At 44.2% G+C, this 16,916-nt stretch overlaps 1 protein-coding gene across 18 annotated transcripts in view; it reads left to right on the top strand.

Moving 5' to 3' along the window:
* The window catches only part of SVIL (supervillin), a 153,463-nt gene that overhangs the window by 40,863 nt on the left and 95,684 nt on the right, over positions 1-16,916 (top strand). For 15 of the 18 annotated variants that reach the window (XM_057733352.1, XM_057733335.1, XM_057733338.1 and 12 more), the window contains one exon: positions 12,922-12,979. Coding sequence is in view for 16 of the 18 variants with exons in the window: in XM_057733335.1 (XP_057589318.1) it covers positions 12,922-12,979 (58 nt within the window). In the remaining 2 variants the exon portion in view is untranslated. Of the gene's footprint in view, positions 1-8,875; positions 8,922-10,818; positions 11,194-12,921; positions 12,980-16,916 lie in introns of those variants that run through there. The other 3 variants (XM_057733353.1, XM_057733337.1, XM_057733344.1) reach the window with 2 other exon arrangements.

The following is a 16,916-nucleotide window of genomic DNA, read 5'->3' as shown; positions in this document are numbered from 1 at the left end:
CCCTCTCAACTCCTGGATGGGACCCCACTTAAGCTCACCCCTCCTGTAAGCACTGTTCTCGTCCCAGGTCTCATGCTTCCGTCCGCTTTCCGTCCTGTCACGTCCCGCTCGCCAGTCACCCTCAAGAAGCCTTCCTTCATCACACGCATCCATCTGGTTCTGTTTTCCTGCTTCTTCCTGGTCTCACATCACAAATGGCTTGGACCAATGGTTCTCAAACTTTCAACCATCTCAGAATCACCTGGGGTGGGGGGAACCTCCATTTTTTAAATATAATCACAGCTCTGTTATATATATATTTTTTCTTTTCTTTTTTGGCCACACAGTATAGCATGTGGGATCCTAGTTCCCCAACCATGGATCAAACCTGCTCCCTGTGCTTTGAAAGCGTGGAATCTTACCCACTGGCCCACCAGGGAAGGTGGGGGGGACCTTCATTTTTAACAAGCACCCCACGTGACTCTGAGGGGCACTCACGTTTGGTGTCATTTGCCTTTTATCAGATGTGAAACTGACTCAGAAGTGTAAACATATCTTTAGTCATTTCTGCACGCTGAGTAGAATATGTCTTCAGCTTCTTTGTCATAACCTCCCATTGCCACTCCATGTAAGAGCACAGGATCTGCTTTCTCAGTGATTCTTCCACAATGGAAAAACCCACCACGAACAGTCAGGGGTCACTGACACCCCTTTTCCCCCCTGCCCCTCCTAATCAACCAGCAAATGCCTTGGAACCTGTTTCGAGACTCTAGGTAAGATCTTTTGGATACCAGGTAACATAACCTTTGGGAAACATTAGAGGCATCGGGTTGCTGCATTATTCTTGGGTTTTCACACTGAGTAATGTCGTGGAGGTGGCCATGGTTGTTGTTTTTATTAAGATGCCCTTCTGAGGACAAGGAAGCCCAGAAATTCTTTTACTCGGAACTCTTTCCTTGAAATCACTCAAGCATAACTCTGAACAGTTAGGATCTATCAGGTATCAACAGCAATTTTACGTGTTTACTTGTCTTCCGTCTGGATTTTTAGACGCGTAAAAAATTCTCGTATCTGATGAGGCAGTATTGCCTCGCTTTCTGTTCATGTGAAAACCATCCGCTAGTGTGTATTGAGTGACTGGCATTCTCTGACCTCCCTGGACCACTGTAATTGTGAGAGGGGGCTAGGGCCCCTGCAATTCTAAAGAAAGGACATCTGCACCTTATGATGTTCTAGGACAGAGGTCCCCAAGCTTTTTGGCACCAGGAACGGGTTTTGTGGAAGATGGTTTTTACATGGACGGGGTCGGGAGTCGGGGGGTGATGCTTCAGGCAGTAATGCGAGGATGGGGAGTATGGGGAGCTGCAGATGAAGCTTCACTTGCCCACCTGCCACTCCCCTCCTGCTGTGTGCCCCTGTCCCTAACAGACCATGGACTGGTACCAGGGGTCAGGGACCCCTGTTCTAGGAGACAGATTCCAGTTTTATACAGTGAATGCCTATGTATTCATCCCATCGCTGCTTAAGGACCCTTTGTGTGTTGGTGCCCTGACAGGTCAAAAACATCCTTGGTGTCTCCCCGACCACGTGTGGGTCGGCATCTCTTTTTGGTCCCCTGCCCCTCAGGGGGGCTGTGCCCTGGAGGCCCAGCACCTGCCTCCCTTTTCTGTCTGTCTGTGCTTTACCTACAGTGCATATTTTTAAAAAATCATGGTAAAATATACATAACATAAAATTTACCGCTTTAGCCATTTTTAAGGGCACAGTTCAGTGGCATTAAGCACGTTCACATTGTTGTGCAGACATCATCACCATCCAGCTCCAGGACTTTTTTTTTCTCCAGCGGAATCTGTCCCATTAAACACTCACTCCTCAGAGTCCCCTCCCCCTGGTTGCTGGTCACCACACTCTACTTTCTGTCTCTACGAGTTCGACTCTTCTGCTTATGTCTTCTCTGTGGAATCATACAATATTTGTCTTTTTATGTCTGACTTGTTTCATTGAACATAATATCGTCAAGGTTCATCTATGACGTATGTTCATAGCATGCGTCAGAATTCCATTTTTAAGGCTGAACAATATTCCACTGTATGTATATCTCAGTGTATATCTTAAACACAGAACTGACTTTTGTTTTTTTCTTGCTCTGAGAAACAGCTGATATCCTCTCAAGCTCGTTGGATTATTTTCCAACAAGATTCATTAGCTATAGATTCAAAATAGGTCGGGAGTTCAGATGATTACATTCTCACGACAAATGTTAACATTACTTGTTTGAACATTTAATGTAAAGCATTAATAAGTCTTTCGAGGGATTGCAATAAGCCTTTTTTTTAAAAAAGACTTTTTGAATATAGCAAGACTGGCATGGTTCTTTCAACACATCTGATAAAGAAATATCGGTGAGTGGTAATATTCCTTATTGTTAAAAGTACTTTTGCCTTTTCATCTCTGTATATGTGGCCTGTTTTAAATTACCTTACATAATTACACAACACCAAATTTGCCGAGACCAGCTCGGCGACTCGAGGCGAGTGACGGGTGCCGCAAGCTTGAAGAAGACACAGACACAGACTGAAGAGAAAAGTGGGACCGGGGGGCTCAAGACGTCTCGGATCAAGAGCCCTGCTGACTCATCCCAGGTTGCTTTTATTGAGTTCGTGGGCTAACATTCTCAGGTTACACTCATAAACAATCAAAGGCCTCACATGACTGAGGCAATTATCTTTGTTTACTTCCTGGGTCCCAGTTGAGCAGGTGTGGATTTGAGCTGGGGGTGGAGAGCAAAACAGCCCTGGGGGCAGGAAACCTCTCTCAGATATTAGGGGTCTGTGCCCCACCCGTGTTGGCCCCTCTGCGACTGTACCTGTCTTAGGTTGTTCCTCCCTTGAGGAATCTTACCCGTCTCTGGCTAACCAGTCATCCTCCAGGGCCAAACAGGGTGATATAAGGAAGGCTCTATGCACCACCCCTGTTGGCCCCTCTGCGGCTGTGCCTGTCTTAGGTTGTTCCTCCTCTGAGGAATCTTACCCGTCTTTGGCTAACCAGCCATCCTTCAGGACCAAACAGGGTGATATTAGTCTCCACGCCTCACACCCTCAGCTCCTCCACTGCTCAAGCAGGACATTCTGAATCCCATCGCTCGGCCCACATACTTTAACATTTTCAAGGTTTCAGAAAGGTTCCCGAATGTCTTCCCACACAAATTTTATTTGCAGACTTGCCCTAAATATGACCACTAACCAAAATTCACAAAGCCTTTCACAATGCACACTAAAATGAGGAATCTGGAATGTACGAATAACCAGTGTGTGATAAAAGGGAAATGCAAGGGACCAAACGGTCTCCCCGCTGATGGGATTACCTCATGGCAGGCAATTCTGCCCCAGGTTAAGAGTCTACACACACAAATAAAATCCGCTAAAGAAAATGAGAATACCATTTACAGCTGCTGCTAGCGTACAAAATACTCCTTTCATAGGCTTTAAAAATATATCCTCCACTCTGGAATGTCAGCCCAGCCATCGGCATTTAGTAGCTTGTGGTAGATTTCATTAAAATCGTTCTGTGGTGCTTAATTTTAGAAATGCACCAATAACTTAGAATAGTGTGTATCCAGACAATTGTTAGTCATCGTTTCACACTGCCCTGTATTGCCTTAAATTTCAACTCATTTTCCTGTCGACTGGGGCTACCCTAGTTGCTATTGAGGGAGCACAATAAGAAACAAAGGATGATATCATGCAGCCGTGTGCCCTATACCCGCATCTTTTCTCAGTATGTAGATCCCTGCGTGGATTAATTAACGCGCTCCAAAGTTCAGAGCGCCTCCACAGCATTTTCTCACTGACTCACGCCCCCCCCTTCATATTTCCCTGCCCAGCGAATGGCTGTTTTGCCTTTAGAGATGCGCTTTAAGGGGCCAATCTAGGCTTGCGTATTTATCCCAGATCACACCGTATCTCAGTTTTCTCATCTGCAGGTGGTGATACTAGTAGGATCTCTGGCGAGGACCACATGTGTTAATGCCCTAGAGCAGGGGTCCCCAAGCCCCGGGCCACACACTGGTGCCAGTCCATGGCGTGCGTGTTAGGAACAGGGCCGCACAGCAGGAGGTGAGTGGCTGACTAGTGAATGAAGCTTCGTCTGCATTTACAGCCTCTCTCCATCGCTCGCATTACTACTGCCTGAGCTCTGCCTCCTGTCGGCGTTAGGGTGAGTTGTATAATTATCTCATTATATATTACAATGTAATAATAATAGAAATAAAGTGCACAGTACATGTAATGCGCTTGAATCATCCTGAAACCATTCCCGCCCCCGTCCGTGGAAAAATGGTCTTCTGTGAAACTGGTCCCCGGTGCCAAAAAGATGGGGACTGCTGCCCTAGATCACTTAGCACTGCGCCCCGCCCTGTGCTGTTAGCAGGGGTCCAGCTCTTCCCAGCTCCTTCCTATCATCCCACCAGGTGTGGTGGAAAATGGCTAGTTGCCAGGTAGGGTATTTGGCTCTTTCCCTTTCCATTGGCGTTGTTTCCATGTCATCTGTCATGGTGATCGACCCCAAAGGACAGCTCCCCTCGTCCTGCAGGGATTTGTGAATGTCATCAGCTAGAAGCCCTCACAGGACCCTGGCTCCTCAGTCCAGCCACGTGTCATCCTGCACCCCAGCCGTGACCATGCCGCAAGCTCCCTGAGGGTTTAACACCTTGATCCTTTGTCTTCTGACACCTTGTCCTTTGACCTTGGCAATGGAGAAGGTGACCCTTCTTACCTGGACTCTAGAGACATTGTCCACAGCTGGAGGAAGGAATCCCTCCCTACCTTTTCCAGTTACACGACGTCCCTGGCGAATCTTTGACCTTTTCTCCCCCTTTGTCCTCGCACACACGCGTTCACGCTCCCCATTGTAGCCTCACAGTTTAAGAAAGATAGGACGGCTTTAGAAGGAGTCTCGAGGAGGGAGTGACATCCCTCTTTTCCTTTCTGCCGCTAGTTTAGAACTGGAGCTGGCTGGGAATGGGACTAAATCTAAGAATGGGGAGAACAGAAGTGATTCCATTGCTGATTTGCTTACTTGCTTCCTTCATTCATTCATTCACTCGCTCAGGCATTCATCTGGTATTTACAGGTCCTGGTTCTGAGCCAGACGCTGTGCTAGGGATGTGCCCAGGAGTGTCCAGGTGTTGTCCCTCAAGTTTATATAATCCTTAGGAAACAGTGAAGGTTTGCAAGCAGGACAAGTTTAATTGGCAAGAGAGAAATCTATAAGGGGCTTTCACAGGGGGATTCAGTGCTGGTTGCTGGGGGGGAGGGGTGTTGGGGGTAGGAAGTTGGTCCAGGCACTTCCATGATCAGGGCCCACCTGGGGTCTAGTTTGACAAAGCCCGTGTTGCATGTCATCGAGGACATTGGCAAATCTCTGGATCAGCTCCTGTATTTATAGCCAAGAAATGCATACAGTAGGCTTAGAAGAAACGGGCAGTTTGACCTTGAGCCATCAGCCCGTAGGTGCACTTCCAATCAGGATTTTCCCCTAAATTTTTAGGCCGCTTCTAAGCCTTGGGATCTCAGAAGGACCTACTACCTTCATCTTTATTTGTACTTGTTTTAGTAATTACAGAAGTAACTCATGCCTGTTGTGGAAACTTGCAAAATAGAGAGAGGGAAGCATGGAAAGAGTTATCTCCAAGTTGGGAGATAACGAATGTTTTGGGCTGTTTATTGTCTTTCTGATAAGGGGTGTGTGTGTGTCTAACACAGCATACCACAAAAAATGTTCACATTGCCATTGGAGTTTCAGACCTGGTTTTCTTTTGTGGTTTGTTTACCCATTCTTCTCCGTGTCCCCCTGTGTGGGCTGGTTCCAGCTTTATACATTTATAAACACTGCTGTGGTAAACATTTTTCTCCTCCTTCTGGAAGTAGAATTCCTGAGTCATTGGTACTCTTCACAGTTGCTAATAACTTCCTTACCTTGTCCTTCTGCGGTGAGGAGGGGCCCTTGGGAAGGGGAGAAGGAAGCAGAGTGGAATCACTCAGCCCCACCAGGCATGCGGACTTCCTTCCGTCTTTGCATTAGGTCTCGCTTATGTCCTAATTACTCAGGTCTGGAGTCAGCCCTGGTCTTGATGAACATCTGTGGCACCAAAACCAGACCAGGAAATCGTATGAGATTTGTAAAAAGCAACCAGCGGCTGGCTCGCATCCTCCTCTTAGGGTCAGACGGGTCTTTTGGCCAGTTAAGGCCACGTGGGCTCTCGGGCTGGGAGATGCTATAACCTCAATCCAGGATGAGCTTACAGAACAGCCCTCTTTCTTTTGTGCCCAGGCCAAGGCAAGAGTCATCCTGGGGGCAGTGAGAGGGAGAGCTGTGTAACATTTTGCAAAAAGGCAGGTGCGGGAATGTAAATGGGCACAGCCACTGTGGAGAACAGTATAGACGTTCCTCAAAAAACTAAAAATGGAATTGCTATATGATCCCACAATCCCACTCCTGGGCATATATCTGGACAAAACTGTAATTTAAAAAGATACATGCACCGCTGTGTTCATAGTAGCTCTATTCACAATAGCCAAGACATGGAAACAACCTAAATGTCCATCAACAGAGGAAAGGATAAAGAAGATGCAGGTGTATATATGCACAATGGAATACTAGTCAGCCATAAAAAAGAATGAAATAATGCCATTTGCAGCAACATGGATGGACCTAGAGATGATCATATTAAGCAAAGTAAGTCAGAAAGAAAAAAAAAATGCCATATAATATCACTTATAGATGGAATCTAAAATATGACACAAATGAACTTATCTATTAAACAGAAACAGACTCATAGATATGGAGAACAGACTGGTGGATGCCAAGGGGGAGGGATGGAGTTGGAGTTTGGGGTTAGCAGATGCAAACTAGTATACACAGGATGGATAAACAACAAGGTGCTGCTGTAGAGCACAGGGAACTATATTCATTATCCTGGGATAAACCATAATGGAAAAGAATCTGAAAAAGAATGTACTTATATGTATAACTGAGTCACTTTGCTGTACAGCAGAGATCAAACACAACATTATAAACCAACTATACTTCAATCAAATTTTTAAAAATTTAAAAAGAAAATAAAAATTAAAAAATAAAAACAAAAGACAGTCAAGTGATGAGAAAGGCCTCTTCAGCTCCAGACTCCAAAATTTGGGGTTTACCAAGGCCTGATTCTGTTGTCTTACTGATTCCACTTTGGGATGTCGGTGGCATCTGAGTGGTTTCTCCAGCCACTGCCCACACATCATGACGCGACACTCCCAGGCCCTCGATGACGACCTCCTTCCACCCCTCCCGTTCACACATTGATGCCCCTTGTGCCAAAGCATTTCTGCATGCCCGTATACCGGACACTTAAACATTGGCTTCATTTCTTTTTCTTTTTTTTTTTTTATAAATTTCTTTTTTCTTTCTTTCTTTCTTTCTTTCTTTCTTTCTTTCTTTCTTTCTTTCTTTCTTTCTTTCTCTCTCTCTCTCTCTCTCTCTCTCTCTTTCTTTCTTTCTTTCTTGGCTACGTTGGGTCTTCATTGCTGCACACGGGCTTTCTCTAGGTGAGCGGGGGCTACTCTTTGTTGCAGTGTGTGGGCTTCTCATTACAATGGCTTCTCCTGTGGAGCACAGGCTCTAGGCGCATGAGCTTCAGTAGCTGCGGCACATGGGCTCAATAGTTGTGGCTCATGGGCCCTAGAGCACAGGCTCAGTAGTTGTGGCACACGGGCTTAGTTGCTCCGTGGCATGTGGTATCTCCCTGGGGCAGGGATCGAACCCATGTCCCCAGCATCGGCAGGCGGATTCTTATCCACTGCGCCACCTAGGAAGTCCCTGGCTTCATTTCTTTTTAATTTCAAGATTAAAACTTCAGAAACATCCAATAAAATATTTTACTTCCATAAAGCATTGTTTCTGAGTATTGATGATTACAGTGCTTTGAAAAAGGAAAAGATGAGAGTTGGAGAAATCAGCGGTGGAGAGAAAATGCCAAACGCCACTGCTGCCCCACGGTATAGCCAATGTGCCTTCTGTTGTCTCACCTTACTGAATTTTCCACGTACGTCTTCCTTTTCAAGTGAAGTGTGTAGTCTAGAAATCAGTTTAAATCCATCTGGTTTGAAAGCAAGATATAAATTCAACGTACATCATTTTTTTTAATATCTGAAAAAAAGGAATTTGCTACTTTAAGAAACTTAGTTTCACTCTTCATTTCATTCTATATAAATATAATCACATTAATGCCAGTATTACTGACTAAACAACAACAACAAAAAAAAACCTTAGATTTTATTTTGAAAAATGTCTTTTGGCACCCCCCCCCCCAAAAAAAGAGCCAAAGTGTTCTATGTGTGATAGACATTTGCAGAAAACATTAAAATATGTATAGAAATATAATCCTAATTATTTTGCAACGCACATCATTTTAGAATGGAATCGCTAGCCTTTAGAAAAAGAGAATTCCATTATTTCCTATAACCATTCAGCAAACATTCACTGCAGGCCTGCTATGCAGCAGGTAAATTTTTCATCACTAAACATACAAAGATGGACAGACTCAGGGTTGCTGCCTCCTGGCGGGGGGGTTATTGGGGGCAAATCATGATCTTGACTCCCCCCGCCCCGCCCTGCCGGCTCCATCACTCACAAGTGTGTACCCAGAGCAAGTTACTTCTCTAGGCCTCTGTTTCCTCCTCATCTTGGAAAGGAGATGATTTTCCTAGGTTCTCTTTAATGCTCCTTTTAGCTGTCAGATTGTCAGTCTCTAATTATTGCGTGTTTTTCTTGGAGTTGCGTTATCATCGCTTGGCCACACCAGCTGCGTGCTGCAGTTAAGAAATAAACAGCAGACTCCAGTGTTTCCGGTTCTGCATGTAAGGAGCTTGGAAGTCACCACTTCATCCCAGTAACAAGTAAGACGCTGAACAGACTGAAAAGTCAACAGTTCTTCTTGGGGCAGTTAGATTTGGGAGGAGCAAACCACTGGCCCTAAGATTGGAGACACAGACAGGCCAACAACCAGTGGTGCTGGGACAAGTGGACACCCACATGTGAAAAAAAATGTGTAAGGACACAGACCTTACACCCAGCATGAAAATTAACCCAAAATGGATCATAATTGTAAATGTAAAACACATGACTGTAAAACTCCCAGAAGATTACATAGAGAAAACCTCAATGACCTTGGACATGGTGATGCCTTAGATACCACACCAAAGACACGACCCGTGAAAGAGAGAATCAATATGCTGAACGTCACTAAAATGAAAAACTTTGGTTCTGTGAAAGACAATATCAAGAGAATTGGAAAAACAACAGACTGGGAGGAAATATTTGCAAAAGATGCATCTGATAAAGGACTGTTATCCAAAATATACAAAAAAACCCCCAAAAAACAAAACAAAGAAACCTCTTAAAACTCAGCAGTAAGAAAACAACTGAATCAAATTTGGGCCCAAGACCTGAACAGACACCTCACCAAGGAAACAAGGAATAGATACAGATGGCAAATAAGCCCTTGAAAAGATGCTCCACGTCATATGTCATCAGGGAAATGGAAATTAAAACAACAAAATGTCACTATTAGAATGGCCAAAATCCAGAGCACTGACACCACCCAATGCTGGTGAGGACATAGAGCAACAGGAAGTCTCATTTATGCTGGTGGGACTACAAAACAGTTCAGCTCCTTTGGAAAACAGTTTGTCAAGTTTCTTGCAGAACTAAACATACTCTTACCATATAATCCAGCAGTCATATTCTTTGGTATTTACTCAAAGGAGTTGAAATGTGTAGCCTACACAAAAACCTCCAATGGATGTGTAGGGCAGCTTTATTCATAATTGCCAAAACTTGGAAGCAAACAAGATGTCTCTCAGTAGGTGAATGGATAAATAAACTGTGGTCCATCTAGACACTAGAATATTATTCGGTATTAAAAGGAAATGAGCTATCAAGCCACGGAAAGACACGGAGCACCCTTAAACGCATACTATGTACTGGGTGAAAGAAGCCAATCTGAAGAGGCTACATCCTGTATGATTCCAACTCGAAGACATTCTGGAAAAGGCAAAACTGTGGAGACATAAAAACATCAGTGGTTGCCAGGGCAAGGGGGAGGGAGATGAAAAGGCAGAGCACAGAGGATTTTGAGGGCGGTGAAAATACTCTGTGTGATGCTGTAATGATGGCTACATGACATTGTATGTTTGTCCAGACCCATAGAATGTACAACACCAAACGTGACCCCTGAGGTTAAACCGTCGTGATTATGACGTATCACCCGTTACCAAGGTTCTTTCTTTGTATCAACTGTAAGCTGTGGTGGGGGAGTGTTGATAAGGGGAGGAGAGGGAGGCTAGGGAGGCTGTGCAGGTGTCCGGGAGGGGGTACAGAGGAGAGCTCTACCTTCCTCTCAATTTCCTATTAAGTGTAGACCTGCTCTACAAAAGGTCTTTAGGAAACTAAACTAAAATATTAGAATAAGTAATACTTATTCTTCTGTCTCAAGTTAAGATTTTTGAACCTCTAGTAATATCTGCCTTTTCTTTTCCCACAGTTTCACTCATATGTTGCTCATAAATCTTAACTCTTCCCTGTGGGGTTTTGGCTCTCTGTTGGATAAAATGTTTCATTGAACATAGCCAAAGCCAGACTCTGAGTGGCCTGGGAATAGTTAGGAGTCTTCCTTTCTTCCCAGTACATCCAGAGGCTCTGTGTGGTTTTGTTTTTATTTGTTTGTTTATTTTTAAGGCAGGGAGGAGTTGTCCTGACTCTCGGATGGTGCTTAGGTTATAGCATTGTCTCCTGAGCTGAAGCAGAAGCTGTGATTCGGCTGTGGCTCTGAAGTAGTAACCTCATACACGTCCCATCACTGGAATCCAGTCTATTCCAGCATCCACAGGCCTAATTTCTGCTTGTAATCTGATTACGGAGTTTGAGCTCTTCCAGCCTGCAGCCTCTTGCTTTGCATTTACTATCCTGTCAAGGAGACCAGTGCCTGAGTGCTCTCGCCCTGCGCTGTGAAAAGCTCAACCCAGTTTTGCTCAGAGGGGCTGCAGGCCGTGGCTGGTTGAGAATTAGCTGTAGAGCAGGCTCTGTCCCTGAACTTTCTGTGTGCAACCATGTTCAGAAGCCCAGCGATTTCTAGCTGCTTGGGAGCTTTCAAGTTCTCTGAGAAACAAGGTAAGGGGAGAGAAATGGGAAATACACTGAAGAGTCTATTTTATAACATCACAAATGTCTTGCATCCTCCGTTTTACCTTGGATGCCCCTGTTATATGGTTCTATGGTTTTCTCAAAAGATACTTTTAATATCTTATTGGCTTTATAAATTAGCTTATCCTGTGATTGCTGAGAAACATGACTTTTTTTCTGTTGTAAGTTAAAAATACTGCTAAACCACTAAAGCATTTATGGAGGAAACACTGCAGATTAAATTGGAATGCCCAAATTTTGGATTAAGTTCTAGATGTGCTGTACTTTAGCTAAAATATTTTTCTAAACCAAATGTTATATCTACTAAATTATATCCAGTAGGCAGTGGTGAGTGTGTGTCTTTTTACGAAATTTTCACAGGAGACTGGAACAAAATGTTGTCTTTTTAGTGGCTTCCCTTTGAGCCCAGAGGAAAAGATGTGCTTTCAATTTAACTACTGAAGTGGCATCTCAGATTCAGTTCACTGACTGAACCAAAAGGAAATGATTAGGTTATCTCGAATATGACATTGGAAATTCAGCCATTGTCCACAAAAGTATTTTCTAGCCCAAATGCATGATTAGGAAGTGATTTGAACAATTGAGGTGTCAGGTTCAGGAATTTTCTTCTACAATATTTGATAGCTCTTTGAACTGAGTTCTCTTTTTCTAAATATGTCACAAAGATATTTGTGTAATTAGCAAAAAAAGGCTAGATGTTTAATTGGCAAGATACGTTTCATTTTATTGTATTTCTCAAGTTGTTTGGAATTTCCAAATTCCGGGATTCAGAGCGTATTTTGATGGCTAATGACATGTCTGCATCTGGTATACCTTGCACTGTCTTTTCCTCAAGCTTCTGCCTCCAAACAGTAAACAGTAAAAGGCTCTTCCGTAGGGGGAGGAATTTCTGTGAGTGGTCTAATTGTGGTTTTCTGGGTGGACAAACACTTGCTGTGCCAAAAACTGTACAACAGATTACTTACCCAAAGCGGGTTATAAATTTGTGCCTGGTTTTCATTAACCAGTTAACTCGGATGTGTGCTTTTGCTACATGGGATTGTTACCAGCTGTCTTTACATAATGTACGTCATCTTCAAAAAATAAATAAGTGGTGAATTTGACGTGTCGTTATTATTGAGATTTTAATGAAGGCAATAAAAACACAGCTGAAGAGTTCCCCCCCACAGTTCATCAGCCCCTCCATGTTCCCCCACCCCCGCCACACATTCTTTAAAAGCATCTCAGATATATCAGGCAGTGAGGACCTTCAACCTCCCTGGTTACCTGGACCAAAATTGTTTAATTTTTTTCTCCTTTTTTTTTCTGAGGATCATAGCTCTGTTTTTCAGTATTTAATTGCTGTGAGTTATTCTTGTAGCCATAGAGAATTTCAGTGATAGCACTGAACGATGTCAGATCTTTTTTTTTTAATCCATGGAGTGTCTTAGCTACTATTAACCAAAACCAAAACCAAAAAAAACTTGCCGAAGTAAAATGTATGTGGTAGAATTTGATTCTTAAAGGCTGTGCTTTTTGTATTCTTATTTCTGGTTCATGGTTTCCTTTTTTCTTAAATGCTCTCAGAGGGAGTGTGAAGAATTTCTTTTCCCATTGGAGTTTGGTTTTGGGGGGGGGGGGTTGTTTTGTTTTTTCATTTTTGGTTTTAACTTATTGTGTGGGTATTTCAATCTTACATTATTTCTTTCCCCTTAGATTTGAACAAGAAAAACTTAAACCTCGTTGGATTCCCACATCAAAGAAAAGTTCCAAGGTAAAGTAGTCTTTGCTCAAAGAATCTGAAGTTTTGAAGATTTGTAGGAGCTATTGAAATTATTCTCCTAAATTCCTAATTCATCAGTTTTAAATGTTTGAAAAAATGTTTTCTCCCCAGCGCTTGACTTATTAAAACATGTGAAGCAGGCTGACTTGGCAGTATACTCAGCCAGCAAAGATTCTTTTTATATGTAATGCTATTTATGGAAGCTATTTACAAAATGGGCTATTGGTGTCTCTGTAATTGCAAACTTATAAAGGGCTATTATCTTTTCTTTCTCATACCTACCTCTAAGCATGGGATGTCCTTTTTGCAGTCTATCCCTCAAGTAAGGGAGCCCTTCATTTTATTGTTATTATTATTGTTGTTGTCGTTTTGTTTTATTTTGCTTTTTTTTTTCTTTTTTTTGTCTGCATTGGGTCTTCGTGCTGTGTGTGGGCTCTCTCTAGTTGGGGTGAGCGGGGGCTACTCTTCGTTGCGGTGCGCGGGCTCCTCATTGCAGTGGCTTCTCTTATTGCAGAGCTCAGGCTCTAGGCGTGTGGGCTTCAATAGTTGCACCACGTGGGCTCAGTAGTTGTGGGAGCTCTTCACTTTTTAAGAAAGTATCAGGCCTTGTTCCTCCTCCCTCTCTCCCTTCCTTCTACCATTTCTTATCCCCTTCCTTGGCTCCCTCCACCCATCCACCCACTCACCTGTCCGGGTGAGTTTGTGGTGTCTGGTCTCTTAACCTTTCTGCACTTCAGTTCCATTGGCTGCAGGATGCTAAGGGTATGAATTTGATTTACCCGATGTGCTAAAACTCTGTGGTACATCATCATTGATACGAGATAATGTAAAAATTAAAATTTGTGCCAAACAAGGCAGCTGTATCTCAGATGCCTCCTAGTAGACCGCTGTCCCTAACAGGTTTTGAGATTTTCAAGTAGAGGCATAAAATGATTATCTCTTATGTACACAGCTGTGGATTTCAACATGCACCTTATTATGCTAGAAGGACCCAACCCAGATCTACCCCTCATTCCACTCAGATGCTCTTGGTCATAATGTATTATGTAAGACATCATTTCTTAAAAAGTTTGCACTTCAGTAGCCTTGGGATAAACAGTTGTGTCACCACTCTCCTTGCCAGGCTGAGCCAGGCCCTGCACTTGGAAATGTTAGAACTGACCTTGCGAACACACTGGATGGGGTAAAGCTTTGATGAACTTCATCCACCTCTTAGTATCAGGTAAACTAGAGCAGTGAGGAGGCAGGGTCACCAGGAAGGTGGTCTTATTTGACTCGTGAAATATCACTTTTCTAATGCTTGACACAATCTCCATATTTCTCACCTTTGCCATGTTTTTAATAGAAGCTAAGGCTTAAATGTCTTATTCGTTCAGACTACCGTAGACTGGGTGGCTTATAAACAAGAGAAATTTATTTTCTCACATCTGGAGGTTGGAAGTCCGAGATCAGGGTGCCCTGTGATGGAGTGAGGGTCCTCTTCCAGGTTGCCCACTGCTGATTTCTTTTTTTTTTTTTTAACTTTATCTATCTATCTATTTATTTATTTATTTTTGGCAACGTGCACTGCACGGTATGTGGGATCTCAGTTCCTTGACCAGGGATTGAACCTGTGCCCCTCTGCGTTGGAATTGCGGAGTCTTAACCGCTAGACCACCAGGAAAGTCCCCCCACTGCTGATTTCTCATGTCCCCACTTGGCAGAACGAGCGCTAATGTCATTCATGAGGGCGCCACCCTCATGACCTAATCACCTTCTAACATTATCACCTTTGGGGGTCAGGATTTCAACATAGGAATTTGGGGGGAACACAAACATTCAGACCATAGCCGCTTTGTCCCCAGTAAGTCCCTAGCAGGTTGGTTTGGCTATAATAGAGTTAACAAGTGACTAAGAGGATGGAAGAACGGGAAGGAGAGGCAGGAAGGCATTGCTGTTTCAAGGAAAAGTATGACATATGAATGCAAGTCAGTCACTTCAGTGGGGAGGGACTCAGAGGCACACAGTGGCTCTAAAACGGTGGCAGTAGTTCACGTGTACCTATTAAAACGATGGCCTCCTTGCTATGGTCCTAAGTGTAAAATGGGCTGGAAATACAAGAACCTGCCTCCTTCAAAGAAATCTAGTCACCCAGACACCAGAGGTGAAAATATGAGGTAATGGATTTCACATCCCGTATCTTATAATTTCAACTCCAGTGCAAGAGTGAGCAGATGTACGGGAGCCCTTCATTGTGTGGATACTGAATAGTCATTGTGATAGCATATTCCTTGTTATGGAGAAGATAGAAAGTAATAACAGCAGAGCGTCCCGCTCTCACTTTAATAAAATTCCCCCTCGTTGCTCTTGCTGGGCATTTAAGTAGGTTAATGGGACACATTTAAAAAAAATGATCATGGAAGCAAAGGGCAGTCTCTTCTTAGACTAATGAAGCAGAAGGAAAGAGCTAGAAATATGAAATAATTAGTCACAAAGAATGCTCTCCGTTTCAGAGGAGATGAAGATAGACAAAACATATTTTTTTAGCCTTGCTTTTTCAAAAAATAATTAATTAATTGGCTGCTTTGGGTCTTGGTTGCTGCACACAGACTTTCTCTAGTTGTAGGGAGTTGGGGGCTACTCTTCGTTGCGGTGCACGGGCTTCTCTTATTGTGGAGCATGGGCTCTAGGTGCATGGGCTTCAGTAGTTACAGCACACGGGCTCTTTAGTTGTGGTGCACGGGCTTAGTTGCTCCATGGCATGTGGAATCTTCCTGGTCCAGGGCTTGAACCCGTGTCCCCTGCATTGGCAGGCGGATTCTTAATCACTGCGCCACCAGGAAAGTCCAACAAAACATGGAAGGTGTTTCTTCACAGGAGAAACTTTTAAGTTATAATTCCAAAATATGAAGACTGTAGCATGTACATTAGTCATATATGGAGAGATGGCTTCATGCTGAAATCAAGGATCCCACCTTTTGCTGGAGCTGTGGCAACTCCCCAGGGCCGACAGAGGATGTCCGGGCAGAGACCCCTGATCCCCGAGTGGGTGACGAAGAGGAAGAATACAATCCAGCATCCAGAGCTTAGGTTTGGAGCCACCGATTGTGTGAGCTGGGGATGGCCCCCACCAGTGATGATGCTCTGGTACCTCTGACTCAGACAAGCAAGAGGAGGGTCATGTTAGGTCCTTGGGGGTGGAGGGCATTTGTGAGTGTTTCACCGGCCATTAGATGATCAGAAGGAGTTACTCACTCACAAATAGTCCAGACTTCTTTACCAGCCTGCATTTTCACTGCTGCCTAGTGCCCTCGGGTGTCGAAAGTCCAGGGCAGAGATGTGACTTTTTCCAGAACCTGGTTTCATATTGATTTGGGGGATCTTGCATCAGTCACGGCTCTCATGACAATCTTAAGTCAGAATCATTGGGTGCGAGCCAGCCCCAACACCCTTGGAACTACTGTCAGCCTCGGCTTACAGATCAGGAAACTGTTCAAGGCTTTGCCCAAGGGCACAAATGCTGCAGGAACAGTACACAAAGTGCAGATCTACCCCCTGCTCCGACACTGTGCACGTCACCGCAAGACCCAGTAACCACAAGTTCAAGGTCTCCATGGGAAACATGCCTGGAGTTGGGGAAGACAGAGCTGCTGCCTGTGGGAAGAAAATACACCTAAGGAAACAGGAAACTCATCTTCCCCAGTGACACGATCACCTCCAGAGAGGTGGCGATAGGCCTGCAAACATACCCAGTGCAGAGCTGACCTTCCCTGTTGATGGTGCTGGCTTGCACCCCAGCCATGCAAGTGTGCCCGTGTGCCTAGGTCACTGAGTCATGTGGGAGCTTGAAGAGTGGCAGTGGGGGAAGTGTTTACACCACCAGCAAATACCGCCAAACAGGCGCTTTGGGGGAGGGATGGGAGGGACAGAGGTAGGAGCTGGTTGTTAA

Source organism: Hippopotamus amphibius, chromosome 4 (genome assembly GCF_030028045.1).
Source record: "Hippopotamus amphibius kiboko isolate mHipAmp2 chromosome 4, mHipAmp2.hap2, whole genome shotgun sequence".
Taxonomy (NCBI): Eukaryota; Metazoa; Chordata; class Mammalia; order Artiodactyla; family Hippopotamidae; genus Hippopotamus; species Hippopotamus amphibius.
The sequence above is the reverse complement of the archived record's forward strand: the minus strand, read 5'-3'. Positions and strand labels throughout refer to the sequence as shown.